General features: G+C 36.1%; 1 protein-coding gene across 11 annotated transcripts in view; it reads left to right on the top strand.

The window, feature by feature from the left end:
• Window positions 1-4,062: 4,062 nt before the first annotated feature.
• The window catches only part of LOC139725492 (MAM and LDL-receptor class A domain-containing protein 2-like), a 197,655-nt gene continuing 179,916 nt past the window's right edge, over window positions 4,063-21,801 (top strand). For 6 of the 11 annotated variants that reach the window (XM_071636574.1, XM_071636569.1, XM_071636573.1 and 3 more), the window contains exons 1-15: window positions 4,063-4,167; window positions 6,040-6,078; window positions 6,637-6,777; window positions 7,908-8,146; window positions 9,922-10,042; window positions 11,226-11,333; window positions 11,774-11,809; window positions 12,266-12,382; window positions 12,806-12,841; window positions 13,290-13,406; window positions 13,819-13,854; window positions 15,162-15,308; window positions 16,158-16,393; window positions 17,792-17,924; window positions 19,199-19,234. In XM_071636574.1, coding sequence (XP_071492675.1) covers window positions 4,116-4,167; window positions 6,040-6,078; window positions 6,637-6,777; window positions 7,908-8,146; window positions 9,922-10,042; window positions 11,226-11,333; window positions 11,774-11,809; window positions 12,266-12,382; window positions 12,806-12,841; window positions 13,290-13,406; window positions 13,819-13,854; window positions 15,162-15,308; window positions 16,158-16,393; window positions 17,792-17,924; window positions 19,199-19,234 — 1,594 coding nt within the window. In that variant the 5' untranslated portion in view covers window positions 4,063-4,115. Of the gene's footprint in view, window positions 4,168-6,039; window positions 6,079-6,636; window positions 6,778-7,907; window positions 8,147-9,921; window positions 10,043-11,225; window positions 11,334-11,773; window positions 11,810-12,265; window positions 12,383-12,805; window positions 12,842-13,289; window positions 13,407-13,818; window positions 13,855-15,161; window positions 15,309-16,157; window positions 16,394-17,791; window positions 17,925-19,198; window positions 19,235-19,730; window positions 19,848-20,279; window positions 20,316-21,562; window positions 21,713-21,801 lie in introns of all 11 variants that reach the window. The other 5 variants (XM_071636571.1, XM_071636570.1, XM_071636567.1 and 2 more) reach the window with 4 other exon arrangements.

Raw genomic sequence — 21,801 nt, 5'->3', positions numbered from 1 at the left:
CTTGCCTCAGGCCATCATAGTAACGATGTAGGATTAGAATTTAACTAACATGAAAAAAGAAAAGAAAAAAAAGAATGCAATCCTTTGGACGGGAACGACAAATAGAGGTGATGACAAATACACATGCACATTTCCACATAAAAATCACTAACACGAACATACGCACACACACACACACGCTTACACACACACTATACATGCACACAACATTAAGCAAAATGGTTCCAAGCTAACGTTGATACGATGTACCTCTTTTAAAAATCACTATGAAAACAAAAATACTGCACAGCTGTAACCCTCGTTTGGATAATAAGATTGATGCAGAAAATAGATGCAGATCTGGGAAATTGTTAGACATAAAGAGCTTTCTGATTATTGAAAATTGAAGGGAATAGTCAAATCAGGAGGTTATGTTGTTTTGTATGAATACCGGTGTACTCACATCTTCAGAAGATTATGCAGCATGCAGTAAGCCCATACCATTGCTTCCGGCAATGGGGTGAAATACTATATACATGTATCAGAAACAAGGGTGACGCACACTATAGCTGCAATTATTTTTAGATTACAAGAGATAAAGACCAGAGTTTCACGAAAATTTGGGATCGAGGCGCTTTGAGTTACGGCGTCAAATATTGTTCCGTCAATATTTCGCAATGTTTATAATGTCAGTTTAAGTCACAACCTAATCATTGTATATATAATGTGATAATGTATTTCATTTATTTTATTTTACTCGTTTTTCCCTCAAACATGTCAACTAAGATGTTTCAAGAAGAATGATAATTTCTACCAGACCTAGAGACAGCAACAAGATAACGTAAAGTATATCCGTATTGAATGGCGGACAGACTTTTGCGGTCATTTGCATTTAGGTAATTTTGTTAAACTCCTTCAGCATGCAGAATGTAGAATGTCATGAGCATCGGAAGGCTCTGATATGATTGAACATATTAAATTAGTAATAAACAGATAATGCGAAGTTTCCCTCCACTTTAGTTGAGATCATTATCTGTTAAGTTGGAATGGGTGTTTGCTATGAAACATGTGAAAAAAGAAAAGAAAACTAGAGCCACGTCATTCTGTTGTTATCAAAAGATAAAGACTCTGAGAAATGAATTCAACTGTGCTTTGTTCACCGATTTTCGCACGAACGGTGGAGTCATTTCTTAACTGATTATGGTATAGAAATTATCTGGAAACTCATCGTCAGTGGATAGAGAATACCTGGTTACAGCTCGTTATTCCGAAGGTTCGTTATTCCAAATTTCATTTTCGGATTAACAAATCTTCGAAATAACAAACCTTCGGAATAACGCCACAATGTTCGGATAAACGAACCCTTTTTCATTCTCGGATTAACGAACCTTTGGAATAATGAACCTTCGGAATAGCGAACCTTCGGAATAACGAACAGCACCCGATTACCTAGTCTCCCTATAGAAACCCTATTGTTCCACCATGGGCTTCCTGTTGTACGGATCACTATCTTTATCACCGGTCAAGTTTGATTAGATGACTGAATGCTGATGGAAAAAAAAAAAAACTTGGCAAGCAAGGCTGAGTGCCTGACACACAAAGAACGTTACAAAGATATTTCGGCCTACTGGGGGGGGGGGGGGGGGGGCATGGAGTCCATTTGATTATTCTTTATGTTTTCGATAATACCTGCCAAGCTTGAGGTAAATATTTGACCACTTTTTCAAATAGAATATCAACAAAAAACAAAAACAGTAATGGCTTCTAATTTGCTCCCGGCTCCAAAGGAGCCACCCATCGGTCTGCCATAAACAAAATTAAAAGTAAACACTCTGGTTACAGTGGTTTTATAGAAGTGTTTATTTTTAAATCTTTTTTAAAGATGTATAATTTAGAACATCTTCAAGGAGTGGGAGTGTGTGGGCATGGTGCTAATTATTTTGTAGAAAATGTATATCATATTTTCATTATCAGTGATGACATCAGGTTTGGTGCCCAAATCTAACATGCATAATTTTCTAGGAGAAGAGGAAAACAGACCACTGGACCTTAACGGGGGTCGGCCTACCCCATGGATCTGGCAGGAACAAGCTTCAAATTGCGATCACAAACATTCTTAATTGCAACATTTTAGCTCTATCGTTTATAGTCTTATAGAAGAAGATTTCTTTTTGAAAAATTCCCTAATTTTTAGGGATTTGCCCTCTGGGTGCCCCAGGCGGGGCAAGGTGGCCGACTTTCATCACCCCAGCCGTAATACCTGACAAGTTTGTTGAAAATTTGACCTATGGCTCCCAAGTTTTCAAGTAAGAGATGAAGATGTATAAAAAATGATCTTAAACTTGCTCCCTCCCCCTCCTTCCAACCCCCGCCATGAGTAACCCCACTTGGCGCCATGAGCAAACTTGAAACTATATAGTCATCAATGTAGGCCTACTTTGATACTTCAAGCACTATTGACTTGGAATGCTCTATCACTTCTGGTCCTAATAGAAGAAAACTGTTGAAGATGACTTAATTTCGAGAATTTGCCACCCAGGTTTTTTTTTTAAACATTTATAGATCCTTCTACCCTGTGGATTCTACTTGTTAAGTTTGGTAAAATTCCATCATCTGGTTCCCAAGGAGAAGTTTGACGAAGGTGAAGTGCATATTTAATGGAAACGGATGACGCACGGACGGACGGACGGACGGACGGACGAACGAACAATGAAATCAAAATAATCGCATCGGCTCATTAAAGCCTTGAGCCTTTGGCTCAGTCACTGTTTGAGGTGAACTAAAAATGCGACTTGCTGAGTTATTGTAACAAATCTCCACATTAAAGGAAACCAAAACTCAAATATAAATGTGGATTGAGTAAAAGCAGCATTATTAGTTGATCTCATCAGTGAAAGTTTTAGGAAAATTGGACATTCCAATCAATAGTTATGAATTTGTAAAGTTTCAGTGCAGTCATTGCTGGACAGGGATGCTACGATTCATGACCATCATTATTGACAAAAATATATAGAAAAACATAAAGAAAATTCAACATTTTTTTTTTCACTTCTTGTTATGAAACAGCACTTGGCTTACCTCTTTCAGCAACGAGCCGAGGGAATAATATTGCCCTTCGCATAATTATGTTAGCTTGTCGATGGAATGTGTACTTTCCGTGAAATATTAAATTTTGTGGAATTCTCCATATATTTTCTTTATATCGCTGTAAAAAAATGACTTCATGAACTCTACAAGTCTGATCCTTCTGTAGCAATTAGTGTATTTAAAAAAAATCATAACTTTTGAATTGACCGTCCGATATTCTTCAAATTTCAGCTAATAATGATCTACTAATATTGCTACTTTCACTCTATCTAAATTCATATTTTGGGGGTTTGGGTTTCCTTTAAAGGCAAACTATGTGTATTAATTTTTGGACGTTCACAGCTGTGTTTACAATCAGAGCCGCATGATTACAAAGCATGCAGATTATTAAGTGTAAATCATGCAAAAGTATTGATTCCAGAAGGCTCGGTTTGCGCTTGTATTAATTGATTCGTATCGATATTCGTCCTGATATTAGTGTACTGATCAATATATTTTAGGAAATTATTAAAAAGGTTTTACTATAACAAGAAACGTTGGCTTGTAGAATAAACAAAAGAAATTGTACCAGTTTATTGATTGTGTTTGAAGGTGCCGTGAAATAGAACACTGATATTTGTCGGAGAACAAGTGGATCGAGTTTTCATCGATCGAAATCTTATCATACTGTTCCTATAACAAAATTATAGTTGAACGAGACGAAGTTAATCTTATTGTAAAAGATAAACTACACAGCATCTGCTCGACATTCATGTTTGTCTTCTGAAGTTCTTTGATAATTATATACCTCCTACATAAATTCAGAAAAACAGGTTTCACCGGATTGACTTATTTTGTAGACACTTGTAAAAGCAAATTTTGATAAATCAATTGCTTTGACTTAGAAAAGTAGTCTCATGGCCTAAAAGAGCTGACGACAAACGTATTGATTATGACGATCCGAAGGTCTATAAATGTCGACGGTTTTGCCCTGCTATTCCAACTGAGTTTCCTACAGTGGAGACTTCGTCAACTGGATTTGCCAAGTACGACTAGGCAGAATCGGCGCCATGGCTTCGACCTTGCCTGCACTAGTGCTCCTCATGACAGTCGCCCAGTGCTGTAAGTACACCTCATTCTGTTAACGTCACAAGTTCTTCACAAACTCTAAAGAAAAATAGGTCCAACTTTGTATATTTTTAGGAGTGACACAATTGTAGCAACAATACGGACATTACGGGTACAACGTTGAACCTTTCAAGCCAGAAGCACCTTTTAAGGTCGAACTTTGAGCCTTTCTGGCCGGAAAGGTGCAAATTGCACCCGTAAAGGTGCTCCCATTGTGTCCTCCATAAAGGTAAAAAGTTGAACATATTTTTCTTAAGGTGGAGTGTAGGTCAAATAATTAAACGGTGTATTTTTTTTTTTGAGAGAGAGAGAGAGAGAAAACAGAAATTTCTGAGCCGTGTGTTCATACATTTTGGAAAGTGCTTCATGTCGCAAAGTGTTTGCTCGAATTCTTATGAAATTTGCTTTCTATACGAAATCAGGTGTAAGTTAAACCTGTCGCAGTGTAACAGTTGCTTTCAATGTTCCTCGTGAAACATTAAAGGGACTGTACATTTCTGGTTGAGGTGAGGGTTTTAGCTTTTAACGTTTTGAGAGATATTCAGAAACCACTCTATGAGATGTCAAAGAGCATGCAATTGTAAGGGTATCAAAAGTATATTTGATGAAAATCGATTTTCAAATAGCCTATCCAGAACTGGTGAAACAAAGAAATCCTAATAAAAGGAGCGGCATGTCGCCTTTTATTATTATCACTTTTTTTGGCCTTTTTCAGCCATTTGAAAACCAATTTTCATCAAATAAAAGTTGAATCCTTCTTTCATATTTCATTAGAGGTTTCTCATTATCTCATTTAGGAATGTTCAAAACATGAATCCCCACCTCAACCAGTACTGTACAGTCCCTTTAAGGAACAAAAATAAAAGAGAAATTGTATGGGGCAGCTAAACTTTGCAGCACTCTCCAATTTTTCAAATAAAGCTGTGATTTTCAAGATCATTTTCAAGATATCATTATGCTTTCTGTATACAAAAAATACCTTTTTTTTCTGTCCATTACACTGAAGCCTTGATAACCATCAACAAGCGTTACAATTTAGCTGCGTTCTGATTGACTACAGTGTTTAATGCAGCAATGTTATGAATAATCCTATAATGTGTATCGTATATAAAAAAGTAACATTGTTAACTCAGAATCTTGTCAGGGCAGAAGTTGTGTCATACATTCTTTGACCATAAGAGTTGTGGATGCAACGTTCCGAAATGTAGTTTCACGAATGCTCTACGGCACGTCCAGGTACGCTGAATACGCAGATATGAACAAATAAAGAAACATTGTTAAAATGATGACTTGGCAAACGAATAATACAGAAAAAAAGACAATATTTTTCGAATCACAAAATAGGTACTAGGCTGTCTGTGACTTTTGTTTGATAAATTGGTCACGTTTTTCGTTTGTATGTATGCGTATGTGTGTGTGTGTGTGTGTGAGTATTTTGTTGGTATACTAATCATAGTTATTGTTCGATTATCGGGTTGCATTTTCTTCGATATTTTGTTCTTTTCATTCGTGAAATTAATTTGTGTGCGCACCGTTATTGAAGAATCGCTTGGCAATGACGTCACGTCTACATCTAATTTAAATTCCGATATCATTCTATCGTAAAAAAATCCCCAACAACATGCCATGTTTTATCACTTTAGCTAATTTAAGTCAAATTCAAAATGCTGAGACGACTCTAATTATAGGCCAAACAAAAGAAGAAGAAGAAGAAGAAGAAGAAGAAGAAGAAGAAGAAGAAAGCGTTCTGGACATGCGCTAGACAGCCGACACGAGAGGTTGCATTTTCACCGATCTAAAGCTCGCTCCTGATATTCCTCATGCTTTGATCTTTGTCATCATAATTTTGTTTCATTTTCTTTACAGGGGGTTATACAGCATATTATCCTGCATATACAACACAAGGTAAGCAATAAATTTGTCCCATCCAGCAATGTTCCTATCTTGTAGATTCTATCCTGTCTCACGGATCATTTGAAGCACTTTACTTACAATTCAATACAAAACGTACAAAATTGTTGAGTAGATGCAAGAGTGTATCAATTCACTTTGCTCTATATTGCTCCCAATAAATAGATTCTATTCTTTGTAATTGGAGCGTAGTCTACGCTTGGCAAATTTGTTGGGATGGACATGCTTATGACTTCCTCAGGTAAATCACCTTCCTGATGCATATCTACTTTCACAGAACGTTTAGAGAATACTACAGATTTATTTCAAACAAAATCTTGGCAGTTGAAACTTTTATGAAAAAAAAGACGTATGAACTCCTAGAAATACATTGTATGGCATGTCAGAAATGCTTTTATAAAATGAGGAATGATGAGATCATTCTATGATACGGGTTGCCAAGGGAAAAAAATGTGCGATGCATTAAACCTTGAATGAAATATCTAAAAAAAAAAGAGATGAATGAAATGTTTAACCATTATCGCACTATATACGCTGTTATCATTCTCTCAGGACCAAACAACTTTGACTGTGACTTTGCATACGGCACCTGTGGATGGCAGCAGTCATATTTTGATGACTTTGACTGGACCCGTAATAGTGGTAGTACTTCATCGTCAAGCACCGGACCAAGCGGGGACCATACAACCGGCTGTAAGCACTCACATTATTTATTGCCTTTAGGGATGGTATAGTTTTGGTTGTGATCCTAATAAGAGGTTAGTCCCCTCCTTTATTAGGACCACTTTGTTTTCGGATATCTCTGTTATTTCAAGAGATATAATATTCATCAAATGAACTTTGAATTCTTTTTCCCTTATAGTTTTTTTTTATGTCTTATGGAAAACTCATACAGAATCTAAAAAAAAAAACAACAACAACTTTGAATTCGTCTTAGACCTACATGATTTTTCATAATCTTATAAGTGATTTGGTGAATATTTGTTGGGAAATGGTTGGCATATTCCAAAAAGAAGTGATCCTAATAAAAGGTGGGTCCCACATTTTATTCGACCCCCCCCCCAAAAAAAAAAAACAACAAGAAACAAACACAACAACAAACAGACATCCGTTTAAGTATTTGCATTGCGCAACATCATGCCGTATAAGTGCCCTTGTTTTTCCCTCTTTCTTTCTCTCTCTCTCTCTCTCTCTGAAAAACGCTCGGTACTGTCTCCTTTACTTTGTGTTATGTTGTCTGTTCCTTTCACTGGTAGAAGGACAGAGTTTCAAAGCAGTGGAAATAATAGAAAGCTGCGGCTGAAAGTCTTGGATACAAGATTTCTTCTGTCTCCTTCACTTGCACGTACAAGTTACGTTCTTTTTTTTTCTATTATGATACATGTGAGTATGTGTGTCTGTGTTTGCCTTCACTGTGTACGTGTATCTCATGTTTATACTTGGGTGATGTTCGTTATTCCAGTGGTTCTTTAATTTGAAAACGACATGATGTTCGTTATTCAGCAGACTCAAACAACCGAAAATTATATATTAAGGCTCATTATTCCAAAGGTTCGTTCGCCTGAAAGTGGAAATAGGATTCGTTAACCAAAACGAAGTGAGGTTCTGACGAAACTTCAGAATTTTACGAACCTCATTTCTTTAATCTAGATTAATGAACCTTCAGAATAAAGAACCTTCGGAATAAAGAACCGTATATATTATCGGATCAACGAATCTTCCGAATGACGAACTTTCGGACTGACGGACTGTAAACGAATATCCTGTTCTTATGTACCTTGTTTGTGCATTTACTTTTTTGTTACATTTACGTTTCATATTAGACGGATATTACATGTACATTGAGACATCTTCGCCACGTTATTCCGGCCAAGTCGCACGCTTGACGAGCCCCTCGGCCCAGTATAGCTCCGGGCCCCAGTGTCTGACATTTTGGTACCATATGTACGGTGGCACAATTAATTCACTGAATGTCTACAAGTCAGCATCAAGTACAGCGAGTGGAGGCGACGTATTATTCTCACGTACGGGACAAGTCGGCGACGTGTGGAATGAAGCACAGGTAAGTTATATCATATACGTTTACTTAGCATGTTTCTCAAGACTATAATCATAATGCTAATGAGTGAATGTAAAAATATATGACATAATATGTTTCTCAAGACTATAATCATAATTATGCTAATAAGTGAATGTAAAAAAAAAGGAAAGAAGATGCAGTATCAAGTTTTGGTCAACACTATTGCAACCCTTATCTGATTGTAAGTGAGAGAGTGTGAGGGTGTGTGTGTGTGTGTGAGAGAGAGAGAGAGAGAGAGAGAGAGAAAAAGAGAAGAGAACAATTACACTGCAAAAAAGTCCGGTGTTAAATAGTGAACACCGAGGTGGTGTTAAATTTTCAGTGCTCATTTATGGTGTTAAATCAACACCTCCGGGTGTCATTTCCAAAACTGAAACTGTTTTTTGAAGAGTTTCTTAGTAACTGCACTTCTTGCAGATTTTTAATTTAAACAAGACGATCAAGAATTTTACATGAAAATACTAGATTTTTGAAAAAAATGTGAAAATAAATTTACACCACAGTAACACCAGCTGGTGTGGTCTCTTATTGAAGCTGGACGGGTGTTAAACCATTGATATTAACACCAACAAATATCAAATCAACACCATGTGGTGTCATTTTTGAATTAACACCAGTACAGTGTTAAAATAACACCATGTACAGTGTCAAATTAACACCACGAAGTGTCAGGGGAACACTTTTCAACACCATCACAGTGCATTTTCTACACCTGTGGGTGTGGTCCTCTATTGAAGTTTGATCGGTGTTAGATTTAACACACATGGTGTTAAAATATAACACCGATGTTTTTACAGTGTGGACATGTAAATATTTCACAAAAAACAGGTATCATTATTGATTTTGCTTGAAACCGCTGTTAACATGGTTCACGTAGACTTTGCTCATCTCTTCTTTGGTTATCTGTGTGTTACAAGGATACCACAATATGATACAATGAACCCTATTGTATGTTAAAAATAAAGAAATTCGCCTTCCACTGGCATGACAAGAAAAAAGAAAAAACAACAACATGTATTACACATGTATGATAATAGTAACAAACAGGAAAACAAAAGCATTGCACGGACGATGTCTTGAATGCTATAAATAAGAATTTATGTAGATATACATATACACAAACACCCGTACGAACGTACACGGGACATGCACAAGCACGCACTCACACACACGCACATGCATGAACACACGCATACACTCGCTCACTCACACCATGTCGGAGGGATACTTAGAGTACAAATTACTGCCTTGAACAAAATAAATATTTGTTCTTTGTCAGTTTGTATTGCATCTACCTTCTGCTTGTACATAACTTTTCCAAATTATTTCATCGCAATTGTTTGGTATTTTCTTGATTTTGGATTAATTGGTCTCAATTTCGTAATCTAAAGGAATTTGTAATTGTTTTGGATGGATTAAAAAAAAAGTTCGAGTTATAACAATTGATGCTCATGTGTAGGTCAGTTCAATCACAGAACATCCTACCAAGTTCAAGTTCAAGTTCAAGTTTATTTAACCAATTCATTAAACATTTGACATTATTTTTACAAAAGGATACAGCATTAAGAATAATGAATGGTTTGGGACCCCAAAAGAAGCAGAGCTTGTAAAAAAGGGGTCCCGGATAAACATATAAAACAAAACATACTAAAGTTTTAAACATATTGTAGCGGGAAAGTCCCTTAAAAGAGGGCGATTAAGAATAAAAAAAATATACCATCACGTCTATTTTGTTTAATTCTTTATCATCATTACAGGTCACCATGAACAATAACACCCAGCCATTCTACATTACCTTTGAGGGTGTATGTGGGAGTAGCTTCACAGGTGATATCGCCATAGATGACATTGTGCTTTCCCAGGGCTCCTGCCAACAAGGTATGTGACGATATTATAGCCCTATCATGTACTCACGACAAGCAAAACAAAGAGAACTTACGTAAGAAAAACCTCATTTCAGGCGTCGAGGTTGAAATGACTGCTATAATGATATAATAATATGAGATGCAGAAAATTATGAATATATGCAATCCCTATTCAGAAGTAATACTGGGAGATTAAAAAAAAACAGGGAGAACAACCCCTTTATGGTGTGCATGGTGATGTATAAACCGTGCCTGACGTCATAAGAATCAAACACAATGTAAACTGATGAGTAATTTGTTTTTGATTTGCACCAAGACTTCGTTTTCCCTCACTGGTTTGTTTCTCCCCCATGCAATATATGGAAATTGTCATCTTTTAGTCAAAACATATATAATGAATAACACTTTTATTGATAAAAATGAAAAGTCGTCCTATCTCTTAAAGTACTCTGCAGTCGTCATATCAAATGTTGCCGTTTTAATGTCAGTTGCATTTGCATTATCACCCACGTGTGAGTGCGTGTGTGTGTGTGTGTGTTTTAGATGGTACCATGAACAACATATTTAACAGTGCCATATGTATACAAACTGTTCGAAATTTCATTTTTTAAATCTTATATATGAATACAATTTTGTTATTTCACTGTAACATTTATTTGTGTAATTTGTTATACATCGCTCTATTCAGCCTGTCCTAAGTCGATTTGCCATTATCTACAAACAGTCAATTTCTTTCATTCAGATTTATATTAAAGGTCATATATTCCATTGTTTATTCAATCAGAATAAAAAGTTACAAGATATTTCATTTCATGTACAATTTGATGCGAAATTGAAATTAACAGAGCATAACAAAACCTCACTTATATAATACGAGACAGAAAAAAAAATCAAAGTGAAATGAAATGCTATCTATTGCTATATTTTGAAATTTTGGGATGTAACAAAATAAAACAAATAAAAAAGGAAGGATTCATTGAAAAGCCTTGTTTCTTGCTTGCGAAATCCGAAAAAAAGAATATAGAATGAAAAAAAAAAAAACCAACAGCACAAAATTGGCTAAAAGAATATACATAAAAAAGCAGTCGGCAACTACGTGTTCATGAGAAATATATGTGTTTTTTTTTCTGTACTAAACTTGGGAATGCACATGAAAATAAGCACCGCTTACATTTGAATTATTTCGTTGCGTTTAGGATGTGCCTCAAATCAATTTCAATGTAACAACGGTACCTGCATCCCGGGCAGCTGGGAATGTGATGGAATTGTCGACTGTGCCGATAACAGTGATGAGGACCATTGTGGTAAGTTCACCCCTCGTAGCTCCAACTTCTTTGTCATCAGTGTTTTCGTTTTGAGAACATCAAAGAGTTATCAAGTTTGTCCGGTGCTATTATAATCAAAAAGGTTTTTGAAAGGTGATGTGTGTGCATTTTGATTTATTTTGTAAAATGGCAACAGACGTTAAGCGAACTTCTATAGGCCTTATATAATGATTTTGAATTTACCCATATGACGTTTTGGCCAATAAGTAACTGTAGAGTCAAATGGTGGATTTACATATATAAATATGTAAATTCACCACTTTACTCTACAGTTACATATATATATAAATATATATATATATATATATATATATATATATATATTTATCAGAATTCCATTTAGTTTTCATTGAACATCTTATTTGGACAAAAATGAAAAAAAAAAAACCGCTTTACTTCTTTTTTTTTTCACCTAACAGATTTCTCAACCAATTCGTGGTATCAGTCTACACCTGGTAAGAATATCATATTTAATGTTAAGAAGTACCTCAGTGAAAATTTTGTCTATGCCAGCTGTGTTCTTATCACATAGAAGATAACAAAAATCGAATTGACCACTTATACGCAGATGAAACAACTTGAATCATGATGCTTTACATGTTTTTCCCCCTCTACATACACTGTCAAGTTGATGTTTCCTGAAAGAAAACGCGGATTATCTTTGAGTACTGGCAGAATTACATCCTTTGGAAGTGCGGGGCTAATGCTGTAGATTCAATCACATTTATTTGCGTATTCAAGTCTTTTTAAATGATTAAAGCAGGAAACACGTCCATTCCTTCTTTGTCTGTCAGATGTGGCATTTCGACTGATGTATGCTACAATAACATAAGATGCGGTTCTCCTTTACTTTTCATAAGAATTATAAGGAGATTCAATTTTCAAAGTTTTTATGGTGTTTCTTTTCGTAGGATATCAGTCCTGTTATAGTTGGCAGTTCCAATGTAACGATGGGTCATGTATATCAGACTATTATCGATGCAATGGATACTCCAACTGCGGAGATGGCAGCGATGAATACAACTGCGGTAGGTGTTAATTTCCTAATGTATACTGAAAAATATTAACTCAATAAACTGTGCTCATTTCCGTCACATTTAGGTCTACTGAAACTTTGAAATTGAAATACATTTGATATCTATATTCATGGCATGCATTATTATTATGCACATATCTATAGTTTATATTAAGATAGATACATAGACGTACTTAGTACATGTTATAACATTTTCCTCTGTTGCTTTCTTCGTCCTTGCTGTCGTTTAACTTGGAAGTTTTTGTAGCTATAAATCATGTCTTTTCGTAATTGGCTAGAAAATTGATTTGGGCGTCCCCTTATTAGTGGTTTAGAGACACAACATCGCGGGATGAATTGTAAATATCTTCATTGCCCTACTATGAATGGAGAGGGTCTAAGAATTCAACTTGTCTGGTTTCTTATACTTTCGTAGATTATTCAACGAGCAGCTGGTATCAGCCCACACAGGGTAAGATGATTCAAAACCGTGATGATAGCAACATTCGACAACGTACTGTAACATACTTAATGTGCCTACGATTTCCGTCCGAAGCATTGATTTTAATCCCACAATATATAATGAAAACAAATTCTTGAAAGTGATTGATACTTAACACCATACAGAATCTCTTGGTTTGGTTTGTAATCAATATTAACTCGGTTCAAACCGGGACGGATACGTTTTCAAAGTTGATGACCATAATGGTTACGATGGAGCAAAAGTATATAATTTATAAACTGAATTTAAAATTTGAATTTCAAACGCGCCCATTCCTTTTTTTTTTCTTGTCTGGCTATCAGATTTGGCATTTCGACTGATGTATGCTACAATAACAGAAAATAGAGATCTCCTCTCCTTTTCGTATGAACAATAAGAGATTCAATTTTGAAACTTTTTCTGATGATTCTTTTCGTAGGATATCAGTCCTGTTATAGTTGGCAGTTCCAATGTAACGATGGGTCATGTATATCAGACTATTATCGATGCAATGGATACTCCAACTGCTACGATGGCAGCGATGAATACAACTGCGGTAGGTATCAATTTCATATATACGGTTAGCTATCAACTCAATAAACTGTGTTATTTTCCGTCCAATTCTGGTTTATTTAGACTTTGAAAAACATTTGATATCAATGTACATACTTAAAAACAGGCAAATATAGTTCATAATACATATTGCCCTACTAAATACATTTTATAGTAATTGTTTGTCTCTTGCTTTCTTTCTTTTTTGGCTGTCGATTAATTTTGAGGTTTTTGCAGTTTTAAATTATGTCTTATTCGTAATTGGCTAAAAAATTGACTTGGGCGTCCCATTATTAGTGTTTCAGGAAAACGTACATCGGGTGATTAATTGCTAATAAATTCATTGCCCTATTATAAACGGTGTGATGGAGAGGGTCTCACGATTCAATTTGTCTGGTTTCTTATTCTTTTCGTAGATTATTCAACGAGCAGCTGGTATCAGACCACACAGGGTAAGATGATTCAAAACCGTCAGCGTATAGTAGCAACATTCGACAACGTACTGTAACATCAAATGTGCCTAAAATTTCTTAAGCATTGATCTTAATCCTACAATGTGAAATGAAAAAAAGATTCCTGAGAATGATTGATACTTAACACCATGCAGATTATTTTGGGTTGGTTTATAATCAATATTAAATCGGTTCAATCCGGGTTGAGTACGTTTTCAAAGTTGATGATCATAAAGAGTTACGGTGTAGCAAGAGTATATAATTCATAACCTTTTGACTTTCAAGAGCGATTATTCATGCAATACTAGTATCTTTCAGGCAGCATCCGTATGTTCAATGATTTTCTCCGTAAAGATTGTATGTACCTCTTACAACCTGGAATTATCACACATTGAAATCAAAAACGTTTTTTTGCCTCGAAATCGGCGTGAAAGACTTGACCATTATAAGGCCTGTTTGTCATTTCCCAGTAGCAAACTTGCGCAATTATCTTGTCCTTGAATTAAAGTTTTCATGAATAACTTTAGTGTAGCTGCGATTAATGCCACAACGAATGCAAGAAATGGACCTAATACAATGTAACTTACCGATTAATCTAGCCTTATAAGGGTCAAGATCGCTTCACCTCCACCCCAAAAGGTTGAATTTATTCACCTACTTTAGAAATGTAATTCAAATTTGAAACCGATTGAGGTCGCACTTTCAAAGCACTTTGAACGCGAATGAATTTTTCGTCATTTTCCTGTGAGCTTTACTGACGGAAGAGGAGATGGAATCTGTAATTGAATAAACGTGAAGGGTGCACGTAACGAGACGGACACCCACGATTCATACAACCCACGAGTCATGCAGCCCATGAGTTCGACACTAAAGCAAACAAGGCCCACGAGACCGACAAGATAAGCAATGTGTTGTAATGTCGAATTACGTAGTTCCGAACTCTTGGGCCTTATTTGTCCAGTGTTGAACTCATGGGCCTTATTTGTTAAGTGTCGAACTCATTTGCCTCGTGGGCACTGGACGACTCGTGGGCTGTATGACTCATTGACTTTTTTCTTTTTTTTTTCGATGTTGAACTCGTAGTCTGTGTGATTCTTCGGTGTCGGACTCGTAAAATGACCCCCAAAGCAATTGCTACAGCAAGTGTTTGGTAGTCTTGCCAACTCTCGACGTGACATGCAGCATCATGCTCATTTACGACTCAAATTTGAGGAAGTAAACTCTGAGCATAATGTTGAGATAGAAGCAAATAGTATCTTCAACACAAGTTTTTTGTTTTGTTTTGTTTTTAAACCATTATTATCCAGGAGCAGTTCCGGACGACTTTGACTGTAACTTTGAATCCGGTCTCTGTGGATGGCAGCAGGCATACGGCGATGACTTTGACTGGACCCGTAAAAGTGGCAGTACTGGGTCGTCTGGCACCGGACCATCTGGTGACCATACCACCGGCTGTAAGCAGTATAATCCCTTCAAGTGTTTTTCTGTTCTGTGAAGGAGATTTGCAGATGCCGCTGTTGAGCTCTCCTATGACAGTTTTTGTTGCCTGTATGTTTCAAACAGTTTATGATGATTTTTATCGTTAGTAATGTTTGCGCATTTTCGTAGGTTAAGGATTAACACCTCTATACTTCTTGATTATATTTCTTTCTCGGATACGCTTTGTAATTGTCCAGAGTTCTTTTGTGTCATGTATGATCTTAAAGACATTATTTACTAATTACAGATAGAACAAAAACCCAGCTTTAGTGCAAAATAGTTCTAAAAAAGTTAGGCATAGAAACAAGCAGTGTAAAAAGTTAATCAATATAATCAATGTTAAGCATTTTAGATTTACAAAATGTGAACAACAGTTATGATATAATCAGTCTCTAGACCAAGCCGTCTACAGTTATGGTCTAGTAAGAACATAGTGATATCTCCTTATATCGTAGGATTTATTGCTACATTTTTACATGGTAGGATGTTTTTGTGATTGAACTGACCTACACACGAGCATCAAATGTTATAACTCTAGCATTTTTTTGATCCATCCAAAGCAATTACAAATTCCTTTAGATTACGAAATTGAGACCAATTAATCCAAAATCAAGAAAATACTAAACAATTGCGATGAAATAATTTGAAAAAGTTATGTACAAGCAGAAGGTAGATGGAATACAAATTGACAAAGAACAATTATTTATTTTGTTTAAGGCAGTGATTTTTACTTTAAGTATCCCTCCGACATCGTGGTGCTTTTAATTCTTGACCTAATAAACGGTTATTATACGTTTGACAACTTTTGGTTCTCCTCCACGCAGACGGATATTACATGTACATAGAGACATCCTCTCCACGTGTCTATGGGGATTTCGCACGGCTATGGAGCTCCGCCCAGTATCGTTACGGGTCCTATTGCCTGACATTTTGGTATCATATGTACGGCAACGCTATCAACTCACTGAATGTCTACAAGTCAGAAACAACATTCCCAAATTCTACAGACAGTATATTCTCTCTTAGTGGGCAAAAGGGAAGCTATTGGGGTCAAGCACAGGTAATTCGATTCAGTTTTGAGACAATACGGAGCAATTCAGTGTATTTTTTACGCATTTTATTGTCGATCGGCCTTATTTGTAAAGAAAGAAAAATGTTGTAAGAATTAATGAGTTTTCAAATAACTAAGATAGCAAAAGATCTTTTATGTGGCCGTCACCCATTATCTCAGGGCATAGATAAATATCCTAAATATATGATAGCCTAGTATTGGTTGAGGTGAGGATTCAACTTTTAACTTTGTGCGAGATACTTAGCACTTTGATTAAAAACAATTTCAGAAAATGTTAAAGAACATTCAATTTGAAGAGGTTTTCAAGTTTATTTGATGAAAATCGGTTTTGAAATGACAGAGATATTCAAAACAAAAACAAAGTAAAACAGATTGATCTTAATTTAAGGTCGGTCTCACAATGAGATCGCTTTGTTTTGGGTATTTCAGGCTTAAAATTAGGGTTAGGGTTAGGTTTGGGGTTAGGAGTTTGGTTTAGGGTTAGGATTAGGGTCCGGGGTAATTGCCCAGGGGGTAATTGCCCTAGACCCTTCATAAGAGGTTACTCACCCCCCTCCCCCCTCAAAAAAAAAAAAAAAAAAAAATCATCTTAAAACGTTGTAAGTCTGACGCCCCATCTTAACTGAAACCTTACCATCCCGTTAAAATTGCGCTGATGTGTTTTTATTCGTCTTTCAAGAATATTGTTCTTATTATATTCTAGATCTGTACACAATATACTGTTGATTCAGAGAAACCAGCGACAAAGACTCTAGTATCTAATGTTGAAATACTGCAGACGTAAAAAAAAAAAAAAACATGACTTGTTTTGACAAAACGAAATATTATGCCGCAGTTTTCAGTAAGTCTTATCTATGCGATGATCTTTTATCTTATTTTTGTTTTTCTAATTAGGGGGTGTTCTTTGTTTAGTCATCATCTTTTTCCTAAATCAGTAGTGAATGATATGCGGTGTCTTTCAACAGCAAATGTCTCCTGTCCGTCAAAACAGCATTCACCCAAATTTTGGTACAAACAAGAATATAAAATGTAAGATAAATGTGATTTGTAATCAATTACTATGATTGTGGACAGGGTTATCCTGCTGTTATGGACAGTCACTTCTCATATCGCGTTTGAAAATGTAATACAGCGGTTTCTTTATGTGAACCCACAAGAGAGATGGAAACCGAACACAAGTGAGAAGGACAAATCTTAGCAGCTTTCATGAGAAAAAGTAGTTGTTGCACATATTTGAAGCTTGGAAAAACGTCGAAGTTCGCTGTGATCAACTGTGAGTTGCAAACAGCTTGCATCTCCTTGTTCCTAGACCTTGAAATCCTGACTATAGTTACTGTGTCGAGTAGCTTCAAACACGTAATCATTATACATGCAATTATTCTACAGGTCAGTATCTACAACAGTGGTTACTACTACGACTGGCCATTTTACATCACCATGGAAGGCATACGTGGGAATGACTTCACTGGCGATATCGCCATAGATGACATTTCGATGTTACATGGATACTGCCAACAAGGTAAATGCACAAATCTTAAATTTTCAGTGTCTGTTGTCGAGGTTGGAATGACTCCGCGAATAATCTAACATCACAACTGTTGACTTGACAGGTGTTGCAATATGTATGACCCTCAATCGTAAAGGACAACTGAAATTACACTCATGAAAACCAAGAATGAAGATAAACGAGACTGAGAAAAAAGACAATGCCAGTTTGCTTAAATTGTTCTGGAAAAGAATTGGGCGCAGTGGTATAGTGGATAAGACTCCCGACTCCCCATCGAAGGACCTGAGATCGATTCCTACCCAGTGGTTACGTACTTTGACAAGATGTTTTACCCACCACGTCCCTCTTGACCAAGAGGGGGGGGGGGGGGATGTTTCATAGAGCTGTTTTCAAAGTTACGAAGTACTTACGAGCTACTAGTGATCAGCTGAAATTATTGAAATTCTGATAAGTATAGCACATCACAACTAATCACCAGTCGCTCGTAAGTTGTTTGTAACTTTAAAAATAGCTTTATGAAACACCCCCAGGTGTATTAATGGGTACATGACAACTCTAGGGTAGATAATGGCAGGGCCCTCTGGTGGACCAGTGGCAACATTGAAGAAGCTATTCCCTGGCGAAAGAAGGCATCGCTCTTATCGCTATTATTATTTTTTTAATGCTCATTATAGTAATTATTGTTATTGTTATTATGGTTATTATTATCATTGTTATTATTATCATCATCATTGTTAATTGTGTGTCAATCGGAAAGGAAAGGAAAGTTTTTACGTTACAGCGTAGGAAGGTTAAGTCAAAGAATGTTTGTTAGATTTCACCTCCTTGAAATTCGAACATCTTCAAATGAGTTCTGATATCTTACACGATGCAAAGTTCTGCGAAAGTTAATAGTACGAAGGAACTTGAACAAGGGGAGCAAGGTTTAAGGAACTTAGTGCGTTATCCACACTTCTTCATGTATTCTGCTTAGTCAATGGGTATTTTAAATCGAGCAAAACGCAGTGTCAAATATTGTATACGTATTTGGATTTGACACACACACATACACAAAGCCTATACAAAATATCTTACTTCTTCAGGCAGAAGATGTAGTCCTTGTATTCACGATATCCATCCGTCAAATATCATGTGCTTGAATGTTTGTAGACAATCTGATGATTATAAATAATCATCATACACTTGTTGATTCATTTGTATAGATGGACTGACCTTTGTTCATTTCCATCTTCGCCCGAAGCAATACTTACGTGCATTTGGAATGTTTTCATTCATCTCTTTCACAGCGTACACAACTGATTATCCCGACTACACCACACAAGGTATAAATGATTAATTGGCTTCTTGGACATGCATGTATGGTGATTGGAGACCTCACCTACAATTAGAGTCTTTCTCTTGTTGTGTCTGTTTTTATTTTTATTTTGAAACTTAACAATGAAATATTACATCACATTGTGTTAAGTTTCAATCTGTTGTGATTCATTTCAATCAACATTCTGTAGAGTCAAACAAATTTTTGATAATTTTTACATCTTGCATTGATACCACAGCGAGAGGAAAAATAAATGTTAAACTAAGGTATTTTTTGACCTGCTGTATATTCAATCACATACTTATTTAAGCGAATTAAAATCTTTTTGGATAAATAACGTGAAGCAAGCAACGCGTTCATTGCTTTTTTTTTTGTCTGTGTATCAAATGTTGCATTTCAACTGATGTATGCTACAATTACATAAGATACAGTTCTCCTTTGATTTTTATATTAATAATAAGGAAATTCAGTTTTGAAAGTTTTTATGGTGTTTCTTTTCTTAGGTTATCAGTCCTGTTATAGTTGGCAATTCCAATGTTACGATGGGACATGTATATCAGACTATTATCGATGCAATGGATACTCCAACTGCGGAGATGGCAGTGATGAATATAACTGCGGTAGGTGTTAATTTCCTTATACCATTAGATATCAACTCAATAAACTGTTTTCCTTTCCGTCCCATTCTGGGTTTATTCAAACTTTTAAAAACATTTGATATTTATAATCATGTATATATAATCGCATATAAAATTCATAAAACATATGACATTGGCCTACTCATTACATTTTACAATATTTTTTTTTTCTATTGCTTTCTTTTTTTGTCTTGCTGTCGTTTAATTCGGAAGTTTTTGCAGTCATTAATCATGTCTTATTCGTAATTGGCAAGAAAATTGACTTGGGCGTCCCATTATAAGTGTTTCAGAGACAGTACCTAAGGAACGCGTACATCGGGTGCTTAATTGCTAATAAATTCATGGCCCTATTATGAACTGTGTGATGGAGAGGGTCTCAGGTTCAATTTGTCTGGTTTCTTATTCTTTTCGTAGATTATTCAACGAGCAGTTGGTATCAGACCACACAGGGTAAGATGATTCAAAACCGTCAGCGCGTAATAGCAACATTCGACAACGTACAGTAATGTGCCTATGATTTCCTAAGCGTTGATTTTAATTCTACAAAGTAAAATGAAAACTAATTCTTGACAATGATTGATACTTAACACCATCCATTTTATTATGGTTTGGTTTATGATCAATACTAAATCGGTTCAATCCTGGTCGAATACGTTTTGAGAGTTGATGACAATAACAGAGTTACGGTGTAGCAAGAGTGTATAATTCATAACCTTTTGACTTTCAAGAGCGATTATTCATGCAATACTAGTTTCTTTCAGGCAGCATCAGTATGTTCAATAATTTTCTCTGTAAAGATCACATGTACCTCTTACAACCCGGAAGTATCACACATTGAAATAAAAAACGTTTTTGCCTCGAAATCGGCGTGAAAGACTTGACCATTATAAGACCTGTTTGTCATTTCCCAGTAGCAAACTTGCACAATTATCATGTCCTTGAATTAAAGTTTTCATGGATAACTTTAGTGTAGCTCCGATTAATGCTACAGAAAATGTAAGAAACGGACCTAATACAATGTAACTTACCGATTAAGCTAGCTATAGCCTTATAAGGGTAAAGATCGCCTCACCTCCACCCCACAATTTTCATCTAATTTAGAATGGTAATTCAAATTTGAAACCGGTTGAGGTCGTATTTTTAAAAGCATTTTGAACACGAATGAATTTTTCGTCATACCCTGTGAGCTTCACTGACGGAAGAGGAGATTTAATTCGTAATTGCATAAACGCGAATGGTGCACATCATGAGACAGATACCCACGAATCATACAACCCTCTCGTCATACAGCCCATGAGTTCCACTCTAAAATAAACAAAGCTACGAGTTAAGCAACACGTTGTAATGTCGAATTACCTCATGTCGAACTCATGGGCCTTAGTTTCATTAGTGTCGAACTCATTTTCCGAATGACTCGTGGGCTGTATGACTCATAGACGCTTTTTTTTTTTCAATGTTGAATTCATGGGTTGTGTGACTCCTTAGTCATGTTAGTGTCGGTCTCGTAGGATGACCCCAAATCAATTATCGCTGCAGCTCGTGTGTGTGGCTAATACGCAACGTGACATGCAACATGATGCGCACATGCAATACGTTGACACAAAGTTAAGCAAGCAAACTGTGAGCATATGCTGATATAGATGTAAATCTTTAATACAAGCTTGTTTGTTTTTTTAATTATAATTATCCTGAACCAGATCCCGGAGAATTTGACTGTGACTTTGAATCCGGTCTCTGTGGATGGCAGCAGGCATATTACGGTGACAGTTTTGACTGGACTCGGAACAGCGGAAGTACCCCGTCTTCAAATACTGGACCGTCAGTGGACCATACCAGCGGAACCTATTGTAAGCAGTTTGGTCTTGCCTTTATGTAGGTTTAACTGTCCTGATTGCGTTTGGGAGCAGTGATTTTAAAAATGTTTAAGGTATCACAT

The sequence above is a fragment of the Diadema antillarum genome, unplaced genomic scaffold (genome assembly GCF_040938485.1).
Source record: "Diadema antillarum isolate AM-2024a unplaced genomic scaffold, OU_Dant_1.0 seq00000047_RagTag, whole genome shotgun sequence".
Classification (NCBI taxonomy): domain Eukaryota; kingdom Metazoa; phylum Echinodermata; class Echinoidea; order Diadematoida; family Diadematidae; genus Diadema; species Diadema antillarum.
Note: the sequence above shows the minus strand (reverse complement) of the source record. Positions and strands in the feature narration are given on the sequence as shown.